This window comes from Salmo trutta, chromosome 36 (assembly GCF_901001165.1).
Source record: "Salmo trutta chromosome 36, fSalTru1.1, whole genome shotgun sequence".
Lineage (NCBI taxonomy): Eukaryota > Metazoa > Chordata > Actinopteri > Salmoniformes > Salmonidae > Salmo > Salmo trutta.
Genome location: NC_042992.1, coordinates 35,758,420 through 35,785,122, shown reverse-complemented (window position 1 = coordinate 35,785,122; position 26,703 = coordinate 35,758,420). Strand labels below are relative to the sequence as shown.

The window sequence follows — 26,703 nt, the reverse complement described above, 5'->3', positions numbered from 1 at the left end:
TTGCTAAATGGTTGTAGTTATACACGTGCCGCGTTCAACCGATTTACAAGTAGGATATTTCTAAGTTTCCTAGTTCTGACTAGCACTTGAACGCGGCATTAGTTATAACAAATCTCTACAAATCTTTGCCCATGTAGTCACTAGTAGTCGCTAGTTAACACAGCCACAACGTCATAAACCCCGCCTATTTCTACAAATTATCTTCTTAAAATCCAATTTTAAACCTAACCCTGATCCAAACCACAGTGCTAACCTTATGCCTAAACTTAAATTAAGACCAAAAAGCAAATGTTTGTTTTCATGATTTTTTTTTCTTTTTTACATTAAGAGACAATTTTGACTTTGTGGCTGTGCTAACTAGTCAAACCGTCATACACGAGAGGGGAACATGATTTCACTTTCACTTCGGGCGTCCTGTCACTGAGTCATGCAGCGTGTGGAGTAGTGTTACGGGCAGACAAACAAAGAAAGTAAAACAGACGTGGACGGCTTTGAAGAGACATAAGAACACATTTAAACACTCTGCCATGGCATTTAAGTACCCGGCAGCTCGGAGAGATGAGAGTAAGGTCGGTGTCAAATTCCAACAGCGCTTTCAACTTCCAACCTCTCTCGCCCATTCTTAAAGTGGTAGGCTTCCGCGCACAAGTAGGAAGAGATTGCAGGATGAGAGAGCAAAAAAGAGCAGGCCTTCAATGTGTGCAGCAGAAAGGTCATACGATTAAAGCTAGAATCCTTAATTGAAACAATACGGTGTGTTTTTTGGTAAAAAGCGGAGGGATGGGTCTGGAGAAATGTAACCACTATAATTAATAGACCGGTATGGATGCAGACTGACCATCCATAACAAAAAAATATTGTTTTAACTATGTTTTGAGGCTATACAGTGTTTGTTTATATTGACATTGTTTACTAACATTGGAGTAAAATAATCTTGTATTTGGGGTTTTGATGGGGTACCACAGTTGACTAAGCTCATAAGTTATATTCTTCAAGAATCAATGGGTATATAAATATGAGTTTTAACTATGTTTTATATATATATATATATATATATATATATATATAAAATATACTTTTTTAATGTAGTAACTAAGGATTCTAGCTTCAAGGTAATACAATAACCTGTGAGATACTGTTCCCGCTGCAGATTCTAACAAAGGCCTGTAGTTCTGAGGAACTGTTGCGTTAATTGTACACTATGTACACAATGCTATAGGCCATAAATCAGTCAGTTGTGTTATTACATGTAACCTTTTTAACTGGAATCCATTGCCACACCATACCCCATTAAATGTAATATAAGATGATTTACTGAAATTCTATGGAACTCTGCTGTCAACTGGACAGGTCCGGTAGTAACTCATCCTTTTCAAACATTGTGTGCAATGTGAGTCATTTAGCATTTAGCAGACGCTCTTATCCAGAGTGAGTGTGTTTTTTAGTGTGTATTGTAATACTTAAGTGTTGTTTTTAATCCTGAAGGTGGATGACTACCATGGGGTTAAGATATATGACCCTTATGCCTGGTTGGAAGATCCTGACAGTGACGAAACAAAGGTGATTGTGATGGAAAATACACAATAACAAGGGATGAATTGCAACATAGTTCTAACCTGTTCCTGAACTCTGATGTGTGTGTGTGTGTACGTGCGTATGCATGTGTTTGCCCAGGCCTTTGTGGAGGAGCAGAATAAGCTGACCATGCCATTCCTGGAGCAGTGTGCGGTCAGGCCTCAGTTTCACCAGCGGCTAACTGAGCTCTACGACTACCCCAAATACAGCTGCCCCTACAAGAGAGGAAACAGGTAGGAACTAAAATACAGCTGCCCCTTTTAGTGAGGAAACAGGTAGGAACTAAAATACAGCTGCCCCTACATGCAAGGAAATAGGTTAGGAACTAAACTACAGCTGCCCCTGCAAGAGGGGAAACATATTAACTAAAATACAGCTGCCCTTACAAGAACAGGTTAGGAATCAGTTGATGAGCTGAATCAACAGGTTTAGTGCTGGGCTGGAGCAAAAGCCTGCATACTGTTGTTTCTGTTTCCCAAGAAAATTCACAAAATTGAGGGCAAAAGAGGTAACTACTTAATAACTGCAGGTACGTACTGCCATTATTATTATAGGTAATGACATATGTCACATACAGGTTATTCCACTGGTTGTTATACACTGTATAAAGAGTACATGTCTGGGTCTGATGCTCTCCATGATGTAACCAGTGTTACTGTGTGCTGGTTTCCTCTGTAGGTATTTCTACTTCCATAACCAGGGCCTGCAGAACCAGGATGCACTCTATGTGCAGGACTCTCTGGATGGACTGGCCACAGTCTTCTTTGACCCAAACACACTGTCTGAGGATGGGACTGTAGCTTTGAAGAGTGAGCTCCTGGTTACTGTAATACACACAAACACACTGTAACTTTGTCTGTCTCAACCTGAGCCCTCACAACTCCCCCCCCCCCCTTCTTGTCAAGCCATGTACATTATTTCGTTGTTATTAGTTATTATTAATGATAGGACTACATTATACACTTGAATATCACAAATATTGTAATATCTATTTTCCCTCTCTTCCTCTATCCTTGCCTCTCTCGTCTTCCCCTTCCTCTCTCCTTCCAGTGGGGCGCCTATCGGAGGAGTGCGAGTACTTTGCGTACGGACTGAGCTCCAGCGGCTCCGACTGGGTGACGGTGCACTTCCTGAAGGCTGATGACCTCATGAAGCTGCCTGATGTCCTGGACAGGGTGAAGTTCAGCTGCCTGGCCTGGACCCACGATGCCCGCGGGGTGTTTTATAACTGCTACCCCCGGCAGGACGGCAAGGCTGATGGTGAGACACACACAGGCACACAAACATGTGTATACGTTATCTACTGTATACAGCACAAAATAGTGTTCAAGTGCACAGACACATTGAAAAACACACACACATACCTGCACGTGGGTGGAGGGCAGAAATACTCAGTATTCAGTCGGTATTCGTGTCATAAGAAGGAATTCCCCTCAACCACTCTCACAAATTGGGAAAAACAAACATTATTTCCCATTGACCGTCATTGTAAAAAAACTAATTGGTAGTTGATTTTGTGGTATACAGACATATCAAAACATGCCGAAAAGCTGCCGTGTTGTTCAATGTACATGTAACCAGGTCAAAAATCCCAACCTACGGTTCGCAATACTCCCACATAGGGAAATAGAGCCTGCGAGAAGAGCCCTGTGGCTTCAGGCTATTCGGTATGGGAGAGTCGGAAATTGTGGGGAACCCTGTGTCCAAGTAGGCTATATGTAGCTAATGTACAGTGCCTTTGGAAAGCATTCCGACCGCTTGACCTTTTCCACATTTTGTTACGTTACAGCCTTATTCTAAAATTGATTAAATCGTTTTTTTTCTCTCATCAATCATAATGACAAAGCAAAAAACAGGTTTTTGGAAAATTTTGCAAATGTATTAAAAACAAAAAACAGAAATACCTTATTTACATAAGTATTCAGAACCTTTGCTATGAGACTTGAAATTGAGCTCAGGTGCATCCTGTTTCCATTGATCAACCTTTTTTTTAATTTAACTAGGACAGTCAGTTAAGAACAAAGTCTTATTTACAATGACGGCCTAGGAACAGTGGGTTAACTGCTTTGTTCAGGGGCAGAACGACAGATTTTTACCTTGTCACTTCGGGGATTCGATCTAGCAGCCTTTTGGTTACTGGCCCAACGCTCTAACCACTCAGCTACCTGCCGCCCCTTGAGATGTTTCTACAACTTGATTGGAGTCCACCTGTGGTAAATTCAATTGATTGGACATTATTTGGAAAGGCACACACCTGTCTATATAAGGTCCCACAGTTGACAGTGCATGTCAGAGCAAAAACCAAGCCATGAGGTCGAAGGAATTGTCCGTAGAGCTCCGAGACAGGATTGTGTCGAGGCACAGATCTGGGGAAGGGTACCAAAACATTTCTGCAGCATTGAAGGTCCCCAAGAACACAGTGGCCTCCATCATTCTTAAAATTGAATAAATTTGAAACCACTAAAACTCTTCCTTGAGCTGGCTGCCCCGGCCAAACTGAGCAATCGGGCAAGAAGGGCCATGGTCAGGGAGGTGACCAAGAACCCGATGGTCACTCTGACAGAGCTCTGGAGTTTCTCTGTGGAGATGGGATTAGGCCGTTATGGCAGAGTGACCAGATGGAAGCCACTCCTCAGTAAAATGCACATGACAGCCCACTATGAGTTTGCCAAAAGGCACCGTCTGGAGGAAATCTGGCACCATCCTTATGGTGAAGCATGGTGGTGGTAGCATCAAGCTGTGGGATGTTTTTCAGCGACTGGGAGACTAGTCAGGATCGAGGCAAAGATCAACAGAGCAATGTACAGTGAGATCCTTGATGAAAACATGCTCCAGAGCACTCAGGACCTCAGACTGGGGCAAAGGTTCACCTTCCATCAGAACAACAACCCTAAGCACACAGCCAAGACAATGCAGGAGTGGCTTCGGAACAAGTCTGAATGTCCTTGAGTGGTCCAGCCAGTGTTCGGACTTGAACCCGATCAAACATCTCTGGAGACACCTGGAAATAGCTGTGCAGTGACGCTCCCCATCCAACCTGACAGAACTTGAGAGGATCTGCAGAGAAGAATGGGAGAAACTCCCCAAATACAGGTGTGCCAAGCTTGTAGCATCATACCCAAGAAGACTCAAGGCAGTAACGGCTGTTAAAGGTGCTTCAACAAAGTACTGAGTAAAGGGTCTGAATCCTTATGCAAATGTAATATATATATATTTTCTTTTTTGGTTGTTAAAATTGATAAAAACAGTTATCTTTTTCATTATGAGGTATTGTGTGTAGACTGATGAGGGAAAAAAACAATTGAATCAATTTTAGAATAAGGCTGTAATGTAACAAAATGTGGAAAAAGTCAAGGGGTCTGAATACTTTCTGAAGGCACTGCATGTGTGTAGAAAACCTTTAAATCACAGATAAGACATTTACAGTTATTCGTTTAGTATAGTCTGTTTAACTCCACTCACTACTTGTAGCTTCCGTTTATTTGTGTTGTTGGTCTTCGCTAGATTAATGTTCTGGTTGGTAGCTAGATAGCACTCACTGATGTGGCGAACGTTAGTTAGCGCCATTGTGAAAAGGGGCATGAGGGAAGCCGTACACTATTATGTTTTTCTATGTTGAGAACTCTTGGGAGCATGCAATGTTGAAAAGTCATCTTTAGACAGGTTGTACTTTACTTACATGTAGTTTTGTAATTGACTGTCACGTTTTTGCTGTGAGCCATTGGGGTTTCCCCACAGGCGGGCGGGGCCAAAACGTTGTATTTAATACCGACTGGGAGAATCGAAAACGAGAAAGAGGAAGTGTAGACAATCTTCTAAATGATGTCTCGTAACACATTTTCTCCCCCATGCCTAGAACGTAAAATAAATCTGTTACCAAATATCTCTCTGTGTGTTTCCACCAATCAACAATCACCCATGATCAGTGTTTCCTTAACCCAACGTAGCAGGCGTAAAATAAATGCCTGAGCGGAGTTCCCACTAGCGCTGTTAAAGTGACCGTATTACCGCCACACTGGCAGTCACGAGTCATGATGGCAGTTAAATGCCATGTGACTGTTTAGTCATGGTAATTAGGCTTCTCCAAGCTCTGATGCTGTTGATTGTCATTAGTAGCCTACCAAACTTCCTTACTGCCTGGTACTCAGCACTATTGTCCCTCTAATCCAGGCCTGGGCAATTCCAGTCCTCGGGGGCCTGATTGGTGTCACACTTTTCCCCCTATCCCTAGCAAACACAGCTGATTTAAACTAATTGCATTTTAACTGAAGATCATGGTTAGTTGATTATTGGAGTCAGGTGTGTTAGCTGGGGCAAAGGTGTGACACCAATCAGGCCCCGAGGACTGGAGTTGCCCCAGGCCTGTTCTTATCTCTCTGACATTAATGCAAATGTAATTGAACATTTCATGAGCTCATGTTCCGCAACATGGCTGGCATGAAAATTAACCATGTCTTTTTTTTCCCATGCCATGGTCCATTCTAAATCAAAACTAATATCACACATTATTTAGTATATGTAAAGATAACATTAAATGATAAATAGTCTGATGGGTGACAATATTAGCCTATCACTTGTGAATGATGTATTATCACTTGTGAATGATGCACAGCTTGTGCATTAAGGCAAGAAACAGCGCAACTTTTTCAAATCATAGTCGCACACTGTTGAGACTTCTAGCTCACTCAGGAAAAGAAAAAAAAAGATATATACACACACGTTTACCTCACTGTGTCGGTGTTAGTTGGCCGGGAGTAACTTGTAGCTCAGCGACCCAGATGCTATATAGCATTAGGCTATTATTATCAGCCATTTGCATTGTGCTAATTGTTCGGAGCACTCTGCTGGTTTCTGGTGGTTTGGTTCGGTGATCCATGGTGGAGTACCGCATTATGTTGCGTTTGTGCGTGTGTAAATCCTTTGGACGAAGCATGTGGTGGCATGGGTTCTGTGTCCTGTGACAGCGTCCATAACAACCTGTGACGGCAGAGTCACTGTGCGCATGCTCCTCTGGCGCTGGGCATTCTGGGTGATGTAGTCGGTGCTGTTTTAAGCCAGATTTGCCACATCTTTGATGGTGTTGCAGGCTTATTTGATTTTCATTATTTACATTATTATTATATTACTTGAATAATATATTATATAATATATCTGAATAATATATTGTCATTATTTGTTTGTTGTATTTCAGGTTTATGACCTGTGGTCATTTGATTTAAAATAAAATTAAGGACAAAACACGAGTCATGACATTGTGTGCTTCCTGGTGAGCCTTTTAGAAGGGCTAAATAACGAAAAATCCGAACACACACCTTATGTATCCTAGCCCATAGGCCTATAGGTTTTGATAAGGTTTGTATCACAACTAAAGTGACCAAATAACTTCTTAAAATTAAGCACATTAATCCGCTTTATAACCGGTGTAGAGCCTAACTGGCATACATAGGCTGTGCAAAAGTTTCAAGTTTGGGGAAGAAATGTACCTTTACATTCATAATCGCATTTTGCCGTCACTTTCGAGAATAGTGTTTTCCCGCTAATTGATTGCATTTTGGAACATTTGAGCTTATAGCCTACTGCCTGCCGTGTGCGCATTGCTGAGCTTATAATGTGAAAAAATTACCTACTTGTTTATCAACATTTTAAGCTAAACGATCAACCTCATTGCTTTTAAAAGTTTTTTTTTATGTGGGTGGTTGTATTAATTTGGGATCTACATCTGACAGGGCCATGTGAGTGAGAGGTGCTTCAGAGCACGGCAGCCAGGAGAAGGGAATTATAATTAGCCTATTATATTCAGCCCAAGGGCACAACGGCTACTTTGTCCACAAAAGGTATGGATTTTTTAGGGGGGCATTATGGTCACACAAGAGGGATGCCGCTGGGAAATTAGAGGCCTGGTGAGAATATTATCAAGTGCTTGTCAAAGTGTGAATGAGAGACTGATAGAGTGTGTACAGCTTGCGACTTTTTTGAAATCATCATTAGAGTCCCATCATGCAGCCTTAGAATTAATTAAACATCAAAACACATATCCCAACGTTTGTACCACAACGAAAGTTACATAAATAACTCTAAATCAAGCATATAGGAGGACCAGTTTCGTTCTTAAACGCTCAACACGGAATAGCAGCATGTGCACACTTCCTTTGAAATCATTTGGGGAAAATATCCTGTCTATTTTATTAAGCTATATTCAATTGTATTCTTCATACTATAAAATAATGCCACGGAATTCGAAGCAAATCTTGTATGCCAAATGAACTAGTGTAGCCCACAGCCATATGGCATAAGCCATATCAGGGCCTAACATAAGGACAACTTAGAGTGTTCTTCTGAAATAGACTACATTTTCTTCATATCATATAATTAACATCCAATCACATTAACCGTTACTCTCTTGCGGGAATTCCACTAACAGTCCATATGTAGCCAAACGTAGCTGTTGCTCATTCCGTTTGCTAAAAAATTGATAAATGGTTAAAAAAAAGTAAGGCCCGCGTCCATAGAGACATATACCAGCTCTACTGGTAGTACTGCTACTACCAGCAGTACAACACCTGCACCTGTCGACGACACAAGTTGTTCTGCTTCCACAAGCACATCCCAATGCTAGCATCAGTATTTCTACATTTGTTGTTAGCCCAGCTAGTATGGACACTGACAGTTGTGAATCTGATGCAGCCGAAGAGCTACTTCCCCTTACCCGGAAAAGCATCGAACAACAGATAGGGACGTTGGACCATTGAAGAGGCGCAAATATGATGAGAACTACATTTATTTGGGGTTCACTTATATTGGGAGTAGTGCCTTTCCTCAGCCACAGTGCGTTATATGTGCAAAGTTACTATCTCACAACTCGAAGAAGCCTTCACTCTTGTGCAGACATTTAGAAACAAGACATGCCAATTTGAAAAATAAGCCACAGGAGTTTTTCGAGCGAGAATTAAGATGACTTTCAAGTAGTAAGACATCTATAAAGCAACAGCTACCATTAATAAGAAGGGTCTAGAAGCGTCTTATATAGTGAGCTACTGAGTGGCTAGGACAGGCAAGTCCCATACTATTGTAGAGGACTTAATTCTTCCTGCAGCCGTGGATATGACTGGGACAATGCTGGGGGAAAAGGGCCAAAAAACTATACAGACAATGCCTTAATCAAACAGCACTGTTTCACGAAGCATCAGTGACACGGCAAGAGATGTTTTGAAACAATTACTGCTTCGCATACAAGCCAGTGAATTCTATGCGTTACAGCTGGATGAGTCAACAGACGTGGCGGGCCTGGCACAGCTCCTGGTATATGTCCGTTATGTTTATGGGGGGTCAATTAAGGAAGACATCCTCTTCTGCAAACCACTGGAAACCAGGACAACAGGAGAGAATATTTTTTAAGTATTGGACAGCTTTGTGACATCAAATGGACTTTGGTGGTCAAGATGTGTTGGTATCTGTACTGATGGCGCAAAAGCCATGACAGGGAGACATAGTGGAGTGGTAACGCACATGCAAGCAGTTGCTCCCAACGCCACTTGGGTACACTGCAGCATCCACAGAGAGGCTCTTGCTGCCAAGGGAATGCTTGACAGCTTGAAAGACATTTTGGACACTACAGTGAAAATGGTTAGCTTTGTTAAACAAGGCCCCTGAACTTTTGTGTATTTTCTGCACTATGCAATGATATGGGCAGCGACCATGTAACGCTTTTACAATATTCAGAATTGCGCTGGTTATCAAGGGGCAAAATATTGACACTTTTTTTTTAATTGAGAGACGAGCTTAAAGTTTTTTTAACCATCATTTTCACTTGTCTGACCGCTTGAATGATGACGAGTTTCTCACACGACTGGCCTATCTGGGTGATATTTTTTTCTTGCCTGAATGATCTGAATCTAGGATTACAGGGACTCCGCAACTATATTCAATGTGAGGGACAAAATTGAGGCAATGATTAAGAAGTTGGAGCTCTTCTCTGTCTGTATTAACAAGGACAACAGACAGGTCTTTCCATCATTGTATGATTTTTTGTGTGTGCAAATAAACTCAAGCTTACGGACAATGTCAAATGTGATATAGCGAAGCACCTCAGTGAGTTGGGTGCACAATTACGCAGGTACTTTCCCGAAATGGATGACACAAACAACTGGATTCGTTATCCCTTTCATGCCCTGCCTCCAGTCCGCTTACCGATATCTGAGCAAGAGAGCCTCATCCAAATTGCAACAAGCGGTCTGTGAACATTTTATTTAATCAGAAGCCACTGCCAGATTTCTGGATTGGGCTGCGCTCAGAGTATCCTGCCTTGGCAAATCGCGCTGTTAAGACACTGATGCCCTTTGCAACCACGTACCTATGTGAGAGTGGATTCTCTGCCCTCACTAGCATGAAAACTAAATACAGGCACAGATTGTGTAGAAAATGATTTAAGACTGAGACGCTCTCCAATACAACCCAACATTGCAGAGTTGTGTGCGTCCTTTCAAGCACACCCGTCTCATAAACCTGTGGTTAGTTATTCACAATTTTCGATGAACAAATAATGTTTTATATGTAAGATGGTTAAATAAAGAGCAAAACTATTGATTATTATTATATTATTATTTGTGACCTGGTCCTATAAGTGCTCTTTGTCACTTCCCACGAGCCGGGTTGTGACAAAAACTCACTGTCATTCTTATGTTTAATAAATGTATCGTATAGTGTGTGTGGCAGGTTTACAATGATGGCAAAAAACAACATTTGAGAGTGCGCTGACCCTGGTACTAGAGGGGTTATGCCACTGGAAGTTGAATGTTTGAAGGGGTACGGGACTATTCAATTGATTTATTATACTTATTTAAATGTAGATGTTCCAAAGATCTGCACCAGTGGCCTGTGGGCTATGTTAGGAAGCAAGGAGATGCTAAACGTGTTTATGCTAATTACGGTCAATCGCCGGCTGACAAAAGTACATGACCACCACAGCCCTAGTTCCCACATCCAGTTTTCAGCGGAAAAGGAAGCTAGGTTGAATTGGCTGTATCCCTGAAAACCGCATGCATCCGGTTGATGCAACTCCGCTAAAGGTGCTGTTACCCAATCAGCTTTCTGCATTGCTCCACACAGGCACAGAGACCACATCCAACCTCAACCAGAAACTCTACTACCATGTGATTGGCACCAACCAATCAGAGGACATCCTGGTGGCTGAGTTCCCTGACAATCCAAAATGGCACAGTGGAGTAACGGTGGGCTTAGAAGAGCAAATGCTTTTTTCATTCCATTTCCTACCTGTTGTACACCACATTCTCCATGTCAATCTACTGCTATCACTCTCTCTTTATGTCCCATCTCCCTCACTTTTGTCTCTCTCCTCCACCTTGTTTGCCTCTCTTTCTCAATCCCGGATCCGTCTTCTCTTTCTATCATTTGATCTCAGTTTGTAAGTTAAGACTCGCATTGCTCTCTCTCGCTCCCTCGCTCTCTCTCTCTAGGTGTCAGATGACGGCAGGTATGCAGTGCTGGACATCACAGAGGGCTGTGAGCCAGTCAACCAGCTGTGGTACTGTGACCTGCAGAAGCTGCCCAATGGCATCACAGGTCTGTCCCTACCTTCTTAAATCAGACCTTGTTCTTATTGTCCTGTACAGATGCGGTCAAATATTTTCTCTCCCTTGCATGATTCACTTTTTCTTCTAAAGTATGTTGCAAATTAAACAACTTTTGGTATTTGGTTTACAACTGCACAGGACCAAGAAAAGCTGACATTTTGGTTTTTCAAATGGCCTGGACGAAATGATTCAAAATGTAAATGAATGTGGTTGGAAGCAAGTGATTCTAGTTTACTGGTCATTTATCTCTAACCACATTGTGCAGGGCGCAGCCATGAGTGGGCTTGGAAGGGCATAGGCCCACCACTTGGGAGCCAGGCCTACCCACAGGGGAGCCAGGCCCAGCCAATCAAAAGGGCTTTATTGCAGACAGAAATACTCCTCAGCACTACCCCATCCCCAATAGAATGCTCAGTAACAGGGATGTAAACTAATTTGTGGCCAATATTTTAAAGAAATAAGCTTTTTGTGTGTATGGAGCATTTCTGGGCTCTTTTATTTCAGCTCATGAAACATGGGACCAACAATTAACCTGTTGCGTTTATATTTTTGTTCAGTATTTGACTGCGTCTGTACCTATAGGCCTGCTGCCCTGGGTGAAGCTGGTGGCTAACTTTGAGGCGCAGTACTCCTACATCACCAACGAGGGCAGTGTGTTCACCTTCCGCACCAACCTGGACACCCCTCGTTACTGCCTGATCAACATTGACCTGGAGAAACCAGACAAGGACCACTGGAGGACCCTCCTACCCCAGCATGACAAGGACGTCCTGGGTAAGAGAACTTGTCTCAAACCCTCCCTCCGTTCTCAAGAGCTACAGGGTGTGCAGGATTTTGTTCCAGCCCACTACTAAAACAACTGATATGACCTAATACCTAATCCTGATGGTGAATATCCCTGATTCTGAATATCCAGAATCAGGGATGGAGACTACTGGATTAAATATATACCATGTGGTTAGGTTTAACTTTTTAAATTGACATATTCATGCTTCAGTCTATCAACCACAGTGAGTGGTAACTTCTCGTCTTGGTTAACCGACCTTCGTCATATCATGAATTTAAAATAAAATGTAAGGGAAGTAAGGGAACTTTGTCTCATGTATCACGTTTTAGAACAAAACACACCTGCAAGAGGTTTGTGATGTAGCAAGGTACTAGGTCAGCCCTCGGTCGAGTTCCTGGCTAACTAGATGTGCAGGTGTTGCATTGCATCAACCAATGTTTCACCATTGTTCAGTGCCTTCAGAAAGTATTCACACCCCTTGATTTTGTCCCACATTTTGTTGTTACAGCCTGAATTTAAAATGGATGATTTTTTTATTGTAACTGGCTAACACACAATATCCCATAATGTCAAAGTGGAATTATGTTTTTAGAATTAATTAAACATGAAAAGCTGAAATGTCTTGAGTCAATAAGTATTCAACCCCTTTGTTATGGAAAGCCAAAATAGGTTCAGGAGTAAAAATTGGCTTAACACGTCACGTAATAAGTTCCATGGCTCACTCTGTGTGCAATAATAGTGTTTAACATAATTTTTGAATTACTACCTCATCTCTGTACCCCACATGTACAATTATCTGTAAGGTCCCTCAGTCGAGCAGTGGATTTCAAACACAGATTCAACCACAAAGGTTTTCCAATGCCTCCCAAATAATGGCACCTATTGGTAGATGGGTAAAAATAAAAAGCAGACATTGAATATCCTTTTGAGCATGGTGAAGTTATTACTTACACTTTGGATAGTGTATCAATACACCCAGTCACTACAAAGATACAGGCGTCCTTCCAAACTTAGTTGCTGGAGAGGAAGGAAACCGTTCAGGGATTTCACTATGAGGCTAATGGTGACAGTTACAGAGTTTAATGGCAGTGATAGGAGAAAACTGAGGGTGGATCAACGACATTGTAGCTACTCCACAATACTAACCTTATTGACAGAGGGAAAAGAAGGAAGCCTGTACAGAATAAAAATATTCCAAAACATGCATCCTGTTTGCAACAAGACACTAAAGTAATACTGCAAAAAATGTCGCAAAGCAATTCTCGCAAAGCAAACCACGTCCAGATAAAGCGTCCGGAGTGAAAAAGTTGAATGAAAAAAAGTTGAGCGAGGGGAAAACAAAAAATATAAACGGTAATTAAAAAGTAAAAACCGTAAAGTTGTCAGGTAGCAAAGTAAGGTTAGCAACAAAACGCACAGCAGCACGTAAACAAGTCTACAAGTTGTGACCAGAAATTTGAGAAACCAAGACTGGTTAGTCTTGGTTACGTTGAGGGATAGGTTGTTATTCTGGCACCACCCAGCCAGGTCTCTGACCTCCCTGTAGGCTGTCTCGTCATTGTTGGTGATCAGGTCTACCACTGTTGTGTTGTCTGCAAACTTAATGATGGCGTTGGAGTCGTGCCTGGCCATGCAGTCATGGGTGAACAGGGAGTACAAGAGGGGACTGAGCACACACCCCTGGGGGGCTCCAGTGTTGAGGATCAGCGTGGCAGATGTGTTGCTACCTACCCACACCACCTGGGGGCGGCCCGTCAGGAAGTCTAGGATCCAGTTGCAGAGGGAGGTGTTTAGTCCCAGGATCCTTAGCTTAGTGATGAGCTTTGAGTGTACTATGGTGTTGAACGCTGAGCTGTAGTCAATGAATAGCATTCTCACATAGGTGTTCCTTTTGTCCAGGTGGGAAAGGGCAGTGTGGAGTGCAATAGAGATTGCATCATCTGTGGATCTGTTTGGGCGGTATGCAAATTGGAGTGGGTCTAGGTTTTCTGGGATAATGGTGTTGATGTGAGCCCTTACCAGCCTTTTAAAACACTTCATGGCTACAGACATGAGTGCTACGGGTCTGTAGTCATTTAGGCAGGTTGCCTTCGTGTTCTTGGGCACAGGGACTATGGTGGTCTGCTTGAAACATGTTGGTATTACAGACTCAATCAGGGACATGTTGAAAATGTCAGTGAAGACACCTGCAAGTTGGTCAGCACATGCCCGGAGCACACATCCTGGTAATCCGTCTGGCCCTGCAGCCTTGTGAATGTTGACCTGTTTAAAGGTCTTACTCACATCAGCTAAGGCGAGCACAGTCGTCCGGAACAGCTGATGCTCTCATGCATGCCTCAGTGTTGCTTGCCTCAAAGCGAGCATAGAAGGGATTTACCTCATCTGGTAGGCTCGTATCACTGGGCAGCTCGCGGCTGTGCTTCCCTTTGTAGTCTGTAATAGTTTTGCAAGCCCTGCCACGTAAGGCGAGCGTCGGAGCCGGTGTAGAATGATTCAATCTTAGCTCTGTATTGACGCTTTGCCTGTTTGATGGTTCGTCGGAGGGCGTAGCAGGATTTCTTATAAGCTTCCGGGTTAAAGTCCTGCACCTTGAAAGCGGCAGCTCTACCCTTTAGCTCAGTGCGAATGTTGCCTGGAATCCATGGCTTCTGGTTGGGGTATGTACGTATAGTCACTGTGGGGATGTCATCCTCGATGCACTTATTGATAAAGCCAGTGACTGATGGGGTGTACTCCTCAATGCCATCGGAAGAATCCCGGAACATGTTCCAGTCTGTGCTAGCAAAACAGTCCTGTAGTTTAGCATCTGCTTCATCTGACCACTCTTATATAGACCGAGTCATTGGTGCTTCTTGCTTTAATTTTTGCTTGTACGCAGGAATCAGGAGGATAGAATTGTGGTCGGGTTTACCAAATGGAGGGCGAGGGAGAGCTTTGTACGCGTCTCTGTGTCTGGAGTACAGGTGATCTACAATTTTTTTTTCTCTGGTTGCACACTTAACATGTTGATAGAAATTGTGTAGAACTGATTTAAGTTTTCCCTGCATTAAAGTCTCTGGCCACCAGGAACGCCGCCTCTGGTTGAGCGGTTTCCTGTTTGCTTATTTCCTTATACAGCTGAGTGCGGTCTTAGTGCCAGCATCTGTCTGTGGTGGTAAATAAACAGCCACGAAAAGTATAGCTGAAAACTCTCTAGGCAAGTAGTGTGGTCTGCAATTTATCACAAGATACTCTACTTCAGGCGAGCAAAATCTAGAGACGTCCTTAGATTTCGTGCACCAGCTGTTGTTTACAAATATGCACAGACTACCCCCCCTCGTCTTACTGGAGTGTGCTGTTCTATCTTTCTGGTGCAGCGTATATCCCGCTAGCTGAATATCCATGTAATAAACACACAGAAATACAAGCCTTTGCATTTACATTACATTTACGTCATTTAGCAGACACTCTTATCCAGAGCGACTTACAAATTGGTGCATTCACCTTATGATATCCAGTGGAACAGCCACTTTACAATAGTACATCTATCTCTTTTTTTCTCTTTTTTTGGGGGGTGGGGGGGTTAGAAGGATTACTTTATCCTATCCCAGGTATTCCTTAAAGAGGTGGGGTTTCAGGTGTCTCCGGAAGGTGGTGATTGACTCCGCTGTCCTGGCGTCGTGAGGGAGCTTGTTCCACCATTGGGGTCCCAGAGCAGCGAACAGTTTTGACTGGGCTGAGCGGGAACTGTGCTTCCGCAGAGGTAGGGGGGCCAGCAGGCCAGAGGTGGATGAACGCAGTGCCCTTGTTTGGGTGGAGGGACTGATTAGAGCCTGAAGGTACGGAGGTGCCGTTCCCCTCACAGCTCCGTAGGCAAGCACCATGGTCTTGTAGCAGATGCGAGCTTCAACTGGAAGCCAGTGGAGTGTGCGGAGGAGCGGGGTGACGTGAGAGAACTTGGGAAGGTTGAACACCAGAGGGGCTGCGGCATTCTGGATGAGTTGTATGGGTTTAATGGCACAGGCAGGGAGCCCAGCCAACAGCGAGTTGCAGTAATCCAGACGGGAGATGACAAGTGCCTGGATTAGGACCTGCGCCTCTTCCTGTGTAAGGCAGGGTCGTACTCTGCGAATGTTGTAGAGCATGAACCTACAGGATCGGGTCACCGCCTTGATGTTAGCGGAGAACGACAGGGTGTTGTCCAGGGTCACGCCAAGGCTCTTAGCACTCTGGGAGGAGGACACAATGGAGATGGCGAGATCATGGAACGGGCAGTCCTTCCCCGGGAGGAAGAGCAGCTCCGTCTTGCCGAGGTTCAGCTTGAGGTGGTGATCCGTCATCCACACTAATTTGTCTGCCAGACATGCAGAGATGCGATTCGCCACCTGGTTATCAGAAGGGGGAAAGGAGAAGATTAATTGTGTGTCGTCTGCGTAGCAATGATAGGAGAGACCATGTGAGTATATGATAGAGCCAAGTGACTTGGTGTACAGCGAGAATAGGAGAGGGCCTAGAACTGAGCCCTGGGGGACACCAGTGGTGAGAGCACGTGGTGCGGAGACAGATTCTCGCCACGCCACCTGGTAGGTGCGACCTGTCAGGTAGGACGCAATCCAAGAGTGAGCCGCGCCGGAGATGCCCAACTCGGAGAGGGTGGAGAGGAGGATCTGATGGTTCACAGTATCAAAGGCAGCAGATAGGTCTAGAAGGATGAGAGCAGAGGAGAGAGAGTTAGCTTTAGCAGTGCGGAGAGCCTCCGTGTCACAGAGAAGAGCAGTCTCAGTTGAATGACCAGTCTTGAAACCCAACTGATTTGGATCAAGAAGGTCATTCTGAGAGAGATAGCAAGAGAGCTGGCCAAGGACGGCACGCTCAAGAGTTTTTGGTCATTAATATGGTCAAATCCGGAAATTATAATTTCGAAAACAAAACGTTTATTCTTTCAGTGAAATATGGAACCATTCCGTCTTTTGTCAAACGGGTGGCAACCCCAAGTCTAAATATTGCTGTTACATTGCACAACCTTCAATGTTATGTCATAGTTATGTAAAATTCTGGCAAATTAATTACGGTCTTTGTTAGGAAGAAACACAGTTCGCAACGAGCCAGGCGGCCCAAACAGTTGCATATACCCTGACTCTGCTTGCACTGAACACAAGAGAAGTGACACAATTTCCCTAGTTAATGTTGCCTGCTAACATGCATTTATTTTAACTAAATATGTAGGTTTAAAGAAATATATTTCTCTGTATTGATTTTAAGAAAGGCATTGATGTTTATGGTTAGGTACATTTGTGCAACAAGGTTAAATCATCACCCTTTTGGCGAAGTTGAAGTAGGCTGTGATTCGATGATAAATTAACAGGCACCGCATTGATTATATGCAACGTAGGACAAGCTAGTTAACTTAGTAATATCATCAACCATGTGTCGTTAACTAGTAGATTATGTGAAGATTGATTGATTTTTATAAGATAAGTTTAATGCTAGCTAGCAACTTACCTTGGCTCCTTGCTGCACTCGCGTAACAGGTGGTCAGCCTGCCACGCAGTTTCCTCATGGATTGCAATGTAATTGGCCATAATCGGCGTCAAAAAGGCCAATTACCGATTGTTATGAAAACTTGAAATCGGCCCTAATTAATCGGCCATGACGATTAATCGTTCGACCTCTACTAGAATGTCCAGTGTAGTCACTGTATCTTAGACAAAGTCCATTTGAAGTGAAAGGAGTAAACAGTCTGTGTTCCATGCTGTACAGAAGCAGACTGCCATCTGTTGGACAATAGAAAAACAGCAGTGTACTTTAACGTTGAAAAATGAGCATACATGATAAACTAATTGAGCAGCGTAACAGATGGGCTACTGTTAGTCAAGTGACAGTCCAGTACAACATTGGTATCCAAAGACCCATAAAAGAATGCACAACTCGTCGTACATTAACACAAATGGGGTATGGCAGCCGATGACCTTACAGAGTTCCACTTATTTCAGCAAAAAACAAGAAACTGCGGCTGTTGTGGGCTAAGGAACAAAAACACTCGACACTGGAAAATTGGAAAAACATTGCTTGGTCTGCTGAATCCCGGTTCATGTTGTTTCACGCTGATGGGAGGACTAGGGTATGGAGAAAACCACTAGTACATGCATCCATCATGCTGCGTGTCAACATTGCAGGCTGGTGGTGTGATGGTGTAGGGTGTGTTTTCATAGCACACATTGGTTCCCTTGATAAAATTGGAGCAACGTTTGAATGCCATAGGATATCTGAACATCATTGCCAATCAGGTGCATCCCTTCATGGCAGCAGTGAATACATTTTGTTCAGCAGGATAATGCTTCATGCCACAAGGCTAGGATTATCCAGGAATGGTTCCAAGAACATGACAGTAAATTCAGCTTACTGCGGTGGCTTGCCCAGTCACCAGATCTCAATCCAATTGAGCATCTGTGGGACGAGACGGAACAGGCTATTCAGAGTAGAGATCCACTACCAGCCAACTTGACACAACTGTGGGAAGCATTGGAGTCAACATGGGCCAGCATCCCTGTGGAACACTTTCGACACCTCGTAGAGTCCATGCCCCGACGAATCGAGGCTGTTCTGAGGACAAAGGGGGGTGCAACTCAAAATTAGGAAGGTGTTCCTAATGTTTTGTACACTCAGTGTATATGTCAGGTTGTTGGTGCATTATGCTTTTCTTATAATGCTTCAAGTTTTAAACAGAAATAAATGACCTGCTGATATGCTCATAAAGAAACCAATTAGCCTACATTGTGAGCATTTTCTCTGTGTTCCTATAGGCTCTGTGGCCTGTGTGAACCAGCACCACCTGGTGGTCAACTATGTCCATGACGTGAAGGACATCCTGCAGTTGTATGAGCTGTCCACTGGTGGTCTGGTTAGAGATCTGCCTCTGGACGTGGGCACTGTGGTGGGCCTCAGCTGTAAGAAGAAACACTCCGACTTCTTCTACAAGTTCACCTCCTTCACCACGCCAGGTACTGTACTGTCTCGCAGGGGATACCCAACTTATTTTGTGGTGTTAGATATATGAAAAGGATATGTCATTTATTGGGACTATAACCTATGAACGAGGCTGATGTTCATTAGCATAACCTGAAGTGTTTATGCCTCCTTTTTTGTGTTTTCACCTAATTATGATTCATTAGGTTTAATATCCTCACTAAGGAGTGACAGCTAACATTCAACACAAAGAAGACTAACTTTGAATACTACTGTTGAGTACCCTCTCTGCCAACTTTCTCTTCATCTCTAACCTTTGACCTCCTCATGACCTCAAACCCCTATGTGTGGTGTCCCTCCCAGGTGTGATCTACCACTGTGACCTGAGCAAGGTGTCTCCAGAACCCACAGTGTTCAGACAGGTGGAGGTGAAGGGTATTCAACAGGAGGACTATGAGACCAACCAGGTATGACAACAGCAGATTGCGTCTGTGCACGGTAACAACTTATAGTATCTCGACAATCTCAGTATGACAACATTGTTGTGTGTTTCAGGTGTTTTACCCCAGTAAGGATGGAACTAAAATCCCCATGTTTCTGGTGCACGCCCGGGGTCTAAAGAAGGACGGATCACACCCTGTCTTCCTGTATGGATACGGAGGTTTTGAGAACTCCATCCAACCATACTACAAGTTAGTATCACAATGCATGAATCTCCAGTGGAACGTTATGCATCTTTCCTCTCCAGGAATTCATAAGTATAATTCATCCAAATGACCTGTATTCTGTGTCGGTGTGATTTGAGTGACACCTGTCCACTCTCTCTCTCTGTGTCTCACTGTGTGTCTCACTGTGTGTCTCACTCTGTGTCTCACTCTGTGTCTCACTCTGTGTCTCACTCTGTGTCTGACTCTGTGTCTGACTCTGTGTCTGACTCTGTGTCTGACTCTGTGTCTCACTCTGTGTCTCACTCTGTGTCTCACTCTGTGTCTGTATGTGTGTCAGTGTTCCATACCTGCTGTTTGTCAGACACCTGGGGGGAATCCTGGCTGTAGCCAACATCAGAGGAGGAGGGGAGTACGGACAGACCTGGCACAAAGGTACTGTATCTTCACCGCATAAAGACACATAGAAATAGACTGATTTAATATAAAACTATGGGCTGTGATTCGCGAGTCTATTTTACGAGCACAGCTTTTCACTATTTTGCCTTCACCTTTCATCCTCGGGTGGGGCAAATAAGATGAGCAGGAAACTACTGTAGTTATGACTATTGAGATCCAGCCCCAGTCTATCTCTGTAGCCCAGTTGGTAGAGCATGGCACCGCTTTGGCAGTTGCAACGCCAGGATAGTGGGTTCGATTCCCGGGACCACCTGCACGTAAAATGTATGCATGGCTTGCATGCTTTGGTTAAAAATGTCTGCTAAATGGCATATATTATTAATATTATTATAATAATAATAATAATAATATCTATAGACTATGGCTGTATCCTGTTGAGATGAATTGCTGTGTCTGTCTAGGTGGTACCCTGGGGAACAAGATGAATTGCTTTGATGACTTCCAGTGTGCAGCAGAGTATCTGATCCAAGAGAACTACACCACAGCCAGCCGCATAGCCATCAACGGAGCCTCCAATGGGGGACTGCTCGTGGGTATGGAGAGGGGGGATGGGGAAGTGTGTGTGTGTGTGTGTGTTTAAAGACCATCTTTCTAAATTGTCTCCTAGTTCAATCAGTCATTACTGTATTATCTATTTTCATTTTTTTATATCTTCAGTATGATTGTTAATTTAAAATCCATCCAATAGTAGTTAGCTACTTAGCTTCAATTAATTCAGTGATTACACAGCACATTAAACAGTAGTAAGCTACATGATTTAGAAAGACTGCCAACCATATGGCATTGTACAAACCCAACTAAAGTGTTCTTCCCTATTTTAATTGGCCATTTAGGAAAGATTGGATGTTGCTGTAGTGTGTGTGACGGTCAAAGAGTGAGTTGGGTATGTTTTAAGAAGTATAATTATGCGTGTAACAAGTGTAAGACAGGCCTCTCTCTCTCTCACAACACACTGAGAATCTCACTGCCGATAGGTACTTATCACAGTGGGAGCCCGTTCCTTTACATGCTAGAACAAATCAGAACCTGCTGTGTGCCCACCCACCCTTATTCAAAAAAAAGATTGCAGTATGTTGCAAATACTGCATCCAAAATAACAGTTGATTGCAGTTACTGCACTTTCACTGCACATTTAAAACTGCAATCTTTTTTTTGTTGTAAGAGCAGTAGCAACACACCTATCAATTAAATTCTTGTTAGTGGACAACAACGTGACTTTGAGCCAGTCAGAGAGCACGAACCCCCACGTGGGGAAGCCAACAAAAAAAAGGAAAAAAAGAGGGCATTGTCTCCACGGATGAGCCAGTCACACTTCATATGCAACGTAGGCTATGGGATGGTAGCTAGCTATGTGCACAGACGCAATGCACACAACACTAAATACTTCCTCCAAGCTAGCTAACCACTGTAGCTATTATTAACGTTATAATTAAATCACAATGGGTTAGTTCGTTTTCATGAAACAGCTTCCTGTGTTAGCTGCCGAGTTAGTGCAGTGTCCTTAGCTAGCTATCTAGTAATGTTGTGCTAGCTAGCAAATATGCTAAACATTTTTGCTATGGGTTGGCAGTATGGGATTATGGAGAGTGAATTAAATGTGTTCTTTGTCATCTTGCTAGGTAGTTATCTGGCTAGTATCAACAAGTGCGTTCTACAAAATAACAACATTAGCGCAGCCAGCTTGGAATCTAGACCATAAGCAATACACATGGATATGCGTTGCCAAACAACACTGCTGCCACTTCCTGGTTTGGACACCGGTGTGTCAGATTTAACTCTTTCACTCACACACACCCAGCGGCATGTGTGAACCAACGTCCGGACCTGTTCGGCTGTGCTGTGGCTGAAGTTGGGGTGATGGACATGCTCAAGTTCCACAAGTTCACCATTGGCCACGCCTGGACCACTGACTACGGCTGCGCAGACCACCCTGAGCAGTTCAAATGGCTCATCAAGTAAGTCTGGCAAACTCAAACACACACACACACACACACATTAAACACATCACATACTGAACATGACCATAACTGCATTGGACGCCGCGTTCTAGCTCTGCACATGCACTTCGTAATTTGTACAATAAATACATTCTCCCTCCCTCCTCTCCCCTCTCACCCTCAGGTACTCCCCTCTTCACAACCTCCCCCCTAGCCCTTACGCTGGCGCTGCCTACCCTGCCGTGCTCCTACTGACTGCCGACCATGACGACCGGGTGGTGCCCCTCCACACCCTGAAGTACTGTGCCACACTGCAGCATGGTGTGGGCAGCAGCCCCGGGCAGCGCCAGCCTCTCATGGTCAGGGTGGACACCCGCAGTGGCCATGGAGCGGGCAAGCCTACTGCTAAGGCCATCCTGGAGGATACACACATCTTCTCCTTCATCGCCCAGACACTGGGGCTGAGCTGGAGAGAGTGAGAGAGGGAGGGAGGGAGGGAGGGAGGGAGGGAGGGAGGGGGGAGAGGTCGAAGGGGGAGGAGAAAAGGGGAGGGAAAAGTGAGAAAAAGAGGAGTAGCAGGAGAGATTAGCAGAAACAGAGGAGGTTAGGAGAGAGGAATGGGGAGGGATATTTAAGGAGTGGAGGGAGGATGAGACTGGGAAAACAGGTGGTGTTTGACAAACTGATACTGTACACTATAAAACCCCACAGTGGACGTGTCATAATACCCATAAAACCTCACTGTCAAGCAGGGAAATGGTTCCAATTGTTTTTCCACCATTCATTTTTCCCACAGGGGTTTTAGAAACACTTCAAATAAGGGCTGTGTTTTGTGTAGGCTTACCCTGCTGTGATGTTTTGATAACTTATCAATATATTCACTTTATTTTGTATAAATAAAATGTTATTTCTACGATTGTTTTGCCAATTGTACATCATTTATCACTTTTTCCTGTAAAGGAATTTTTTGTGGGTAAGATGGCTTCCACTTAATTCTCTAGGATGCAATGCACTTGTCCTCTATACACAGTAGGTGGCAGTATGTTACAGTGGAATAGCTCTATGGAGCTTCACTTCCTGACTGTGCAACCTTAGCTGTCCGCCAGACTGCCCTGATTTCCAATACAATGATAAACAGTCCTCACCAATGACAGTCTTATCAAATAGCTACCCTATTCAGAGAAAAATAAGCACAAAATCTATGCCTTGGCTTTCTCCATTGTGCCATCCACCATAGCCTTAACGCATTTAGCTTTTTGAAAATGGACCCATTTCAAGGTCTTTCAGCTTATTAGCTGTAAATGTGTTTATACAAGTGCTCTCTCTGTATTGAAAGACAAGGCAAAATGAAAAGCAGTGCTGTCATTCGTTGCATTATATGGGGGTTCATTCAGTCGTGCTCTATTCATCTATTCAGTCTTGAAATAGAGGTATCTTTCAACTTGTTTTATAACCGCAACCACAAATTGCAACTCCAGTCCTACCACACCGTAATAGCAAGCTTAAGGGTGGCAGGTAGCCTAGCAGTTAAGACCGTTGGGCCAGTAACCGAAAGGTTGCTGGTTTGAATCCCCGAGCCAACTAGGTGAAAAATCTGCCCATGTGCCCGTGAGCAAAGCACTTCATGCTAATTGCTCCTGTAAGTTGATCCGGATAAGAGCATCTGTTAAAATGCAAGGTGTCTGTCTTTTCTTGAATTTGTTTATACAGAGAACACAGGTGAGCCATGTGATCCTAGCTAGCAGGAAGTGGTAAGCTGTCGCACTGCTGGCTCTAACCTGCCCTCCAACCTTAAGGGACACGCAGCGCCTCCGATTAGGCCTGGTTAAGGTTGACGAGCTCATTAGCATCTCTTAGGGGAGGGTGTAGGGGTCAGCGGGGGTACCGCCCTGGGCTCTGACAGGTATGGGTCTGTACCCCTCCAATATGCCACCCTATAATTTGTCACAAGCCTTCTACATTCTGGGGCCCAGGAGGGAGACCAGGGGTTCTGTGCCCCCCCATCTAATTTGTATCCAATCTAAGCTCCCCATCATCGCCTCTTACTCTACAAACTGTTCCAGGGGTAGAATCTAATTCAGCAGAGTGACAGATGTTGTGGCCAATGGTGCGTGCAGTTCAGCTCCCTCGTTAGCACATTGAGTGGCACACCTGTTTTACTTATCACATTCCTACTTTCCCACTGAAGGGATTTTTTATGGAGGATGGAAAATTGCCATTTTGCACGCATGGCCGGGTTTTCAGTAAGCGCACATAGGCGGTTTGGTGACAGGTGCTGAATGGATGGGGCGGGTTTGGAGGTCATACAGTGACCCTGCTACATAAATCATCTAGAGAGACACTGAATCAGAGGGTGGGGACTAAGGTGGGGTGGAACTCATCAGACAGGGGATTCAGAAATACAGGACGCAATTCAGCTATTGGCACTGTTGCACATGTAGGAGAGAAAGGGATTGACTATGGCTAAACGAGGTTGTTTAACTTAACCTGAGTGTATAGCAAATAACTTTACCTCTGTGGAATCTACCAGGTGTGATCAGAGCTTATACCCATTCAGCTATTCCTCTCTATTTTTTGCTCATTCCTTATTCCTTAAATCTTTCATCATTAACGCACACATCTGAAACATCAGCGCTACGTATTCCTCAACACGCCTTATTCCCCCCCAAAACTGTTGGAAACACTGCCCTAATTGAGCCCCTAGACCTGGGAAATTGCCGAATTTGTGCCGAGATGAATGGTCCTGGGATGGCTTTTTCGCCTAGCCAAATTAATTCTCTGGTGTGTCGTGCGCCCCTACAAACCCCATCCGTCAAAGGCTCCCTAATCGATTTATTCACAGACTCCCCATCTGCCACCACTGCGCCTCTCACTCAGTTCAGCTGGGACCAGGGTCACGGTCCAGGGTTACGGCCCAGGTGGTGTTTTGTTGTTTTGTCTACCAAGGTGTATTGTAAGGCAAGGAATGAAACATTTCCTTATCATGTTGTGTAGTTTTGTATCTAAGGGTTGATAGGGCAAAAGACACATGGCGCTGGTAGAGGGTGGTGGCTGTGGCTTGGCCCCAATTTGACAGTCTGGGCATACGCTCGTCTGGCGACTGGTGGGGCCTAATGGCGTTTTCATGGCCACTAAGGAATCCTAGTGACAGGCTGAGGGGAACATCTGCTGCCAAAAAGTCCTCTGAATTCAGCCCTGCAAATAACCAGATACTCCACCCAGAGACGGGAGGATAAGGCTTTGTTGATTTCACAGTGATTTGTAAAGTGATATAGTGCATCTACCAAGCTCAGGTATCCATGAAATGTTTCCGCAACTTTTTAAAGGAAAAAGTAGACAATGAATACAAGTGTAACAGACTCTTTTAGCCAATTGTATTTTAAACATCATTTGCCAACTTTTAAAACGTTTAAAGCTTTTGAATGTGGCCCAATATGCTTCAGTATCAGGGTAGGGTTTGTCTTGACGCACAAAGCAGAACAAGTGTAATGTTCTGCTTTGACTGTTTTCATTCTGTGAACAGTTAAGCATCAAGGGCACAAAGTTCCACTCCCCCCAAACAGAAAGGAAAGCCACCTTCCTACAAGGTGCTCTGATGATTAAAAATACTAATACCTTTACATTCCTATGCAGGCCCAGGACTCTGCAGGTGAAAACAAGCTTTTCCTATTTGGTTAAAGAATATGAGTTGAAACAAGCAGAGCAACACAGCACTCTTTTTCATTACAACCCATTGAAAAAAAGAGTGTCCATATAATGGTAGTGGAGTAGCAACCAGGATTGCCCTCCGAGAAATAATTAGAGCCTGTTATACAAAACCCCACAGTATACCAGAGAGCCCTAGTCTCCTCCAAGGGCCACAATTGATGTTTGGTTTATGAGGGCCTCTTTATAAAGCAGCACTTCAATAAAGTATATCATCCTATTTGTGGGACTAATATGGCCCAATACGATCCTCAATTACATATAAATGACACAGCAAATTGAAAAATTAGGACAGGAGGGAAGGGTACATTTTTCACAAACAGGGTAAAACCAATTCATTAGGAGAGTGGAGACAAGGGGCAGGGTTATTGTTGTCTGTTGAAAAGCAGACTTTGAACTTGGACACCTTCATATAGTCTCATTGAAGACGGACTGCTTTCTTTTCACTAGTTATAGTTCACAATATATTACCTAAACAGTGCAAGAAAACGGATTATGAGGAAAGCCTATTGGGAGTCTGGATGACAGGTCCCTGGAATTGACAGTAGGCTACAAGGACTGGTCTTTGTGTGTAGACTATTCAGTAAAAAACGAATATAGCCTATGTTAAAGTATGTGTTAACTTTCTCTATTATCTCTGGATATATAAACTAAAGACAGGAGGATGAACGTGGGGTGATTAAGGGGCACCTTGGCACCCTTTATCTTTCTACACTTCATGCCACTCCAAGCTATCCCTGCAGTGTCAAATATTATCATTTTGGCTGTGACAATATCTTCTTAAATGTCCTTCTATAGGGAGGTGATTATAGACCTTCTCTGTGCTTTGGATCGTCTGACACACACCTGTCTCTCCTGGCTTCACTGCAGTGGATGGGTCTCAGCAGATAACTGATATAGAACCACAATGCTTGGGCAATGCTTTTAGCTGTATGTGTTTTAAAATCAAAGTGGGTATTACGCAGAGGAAAATATAGAACCTGACAATTGACTGTGTTTAGTCAAGAAACCTTACCCCTTGGACTGAAAAAATACATTAG

General features: G+C 43.8%; 1 protein-coding gene across 1 annotated transcript; it reads left to right on the top strand.

The window, feature by feature from the left end:
- The first annotated feature begins 318 nt into the window (after positions 1–318).
- On the top strand, positions 319–22,449 carry LOC115175979 (prolyl endopeptidase). Its single transcript, XM_029735688.1, has 15 exons — positions 319–569; positions 1,486–1,560; positions 1,675–1,808; positions 2,254–2,384; positions 2,626–2,835; positions 10,681–10,802; positions 11,049–11,154; positions 11,748–11,939; positions 18,735–18,932; positions 19,261–19,364; positions 19,453–19,589; positions 19,903–19,997; positions 20,423–20,554; positions 21,820–21,976; positions 22,143–22,449. Exons 1-15 carry the CDS (start codon positions 528–530, stop codon positions 22,435–22,437), a joined length of 2,130 nt encoding a protein of 709 aa, XP_029591548.1. The 5' UTR covers positions 319–527; the 3' UTR covers positions 22,438–22,449.
- Positions 22,450–26,703: the final 4,254 nt, after the last annotated feature.

Coding starts and splice junctions, on each gene's coding strand:
- LOC115175979 (XM_029735688.1), top strand. CDS start 528: ATGGCATTTAAGTACCCGGCAGCTCGGAGAGATGAGAGTAAG. Junction 2,836..10,680: donor GCAGGACGGCAAGGCTGATG/GTGAGACACACA, acceptor TGCTCCACACAG/GCACAGAGACCACATCCAAC. Junction 19,365..19,452: donor AGGACTATGAGACCAACCAG/GTATGACAACAG, acceptor TGTGTGTTTCAG/GTGTTTTACCCCAGTAAGGA.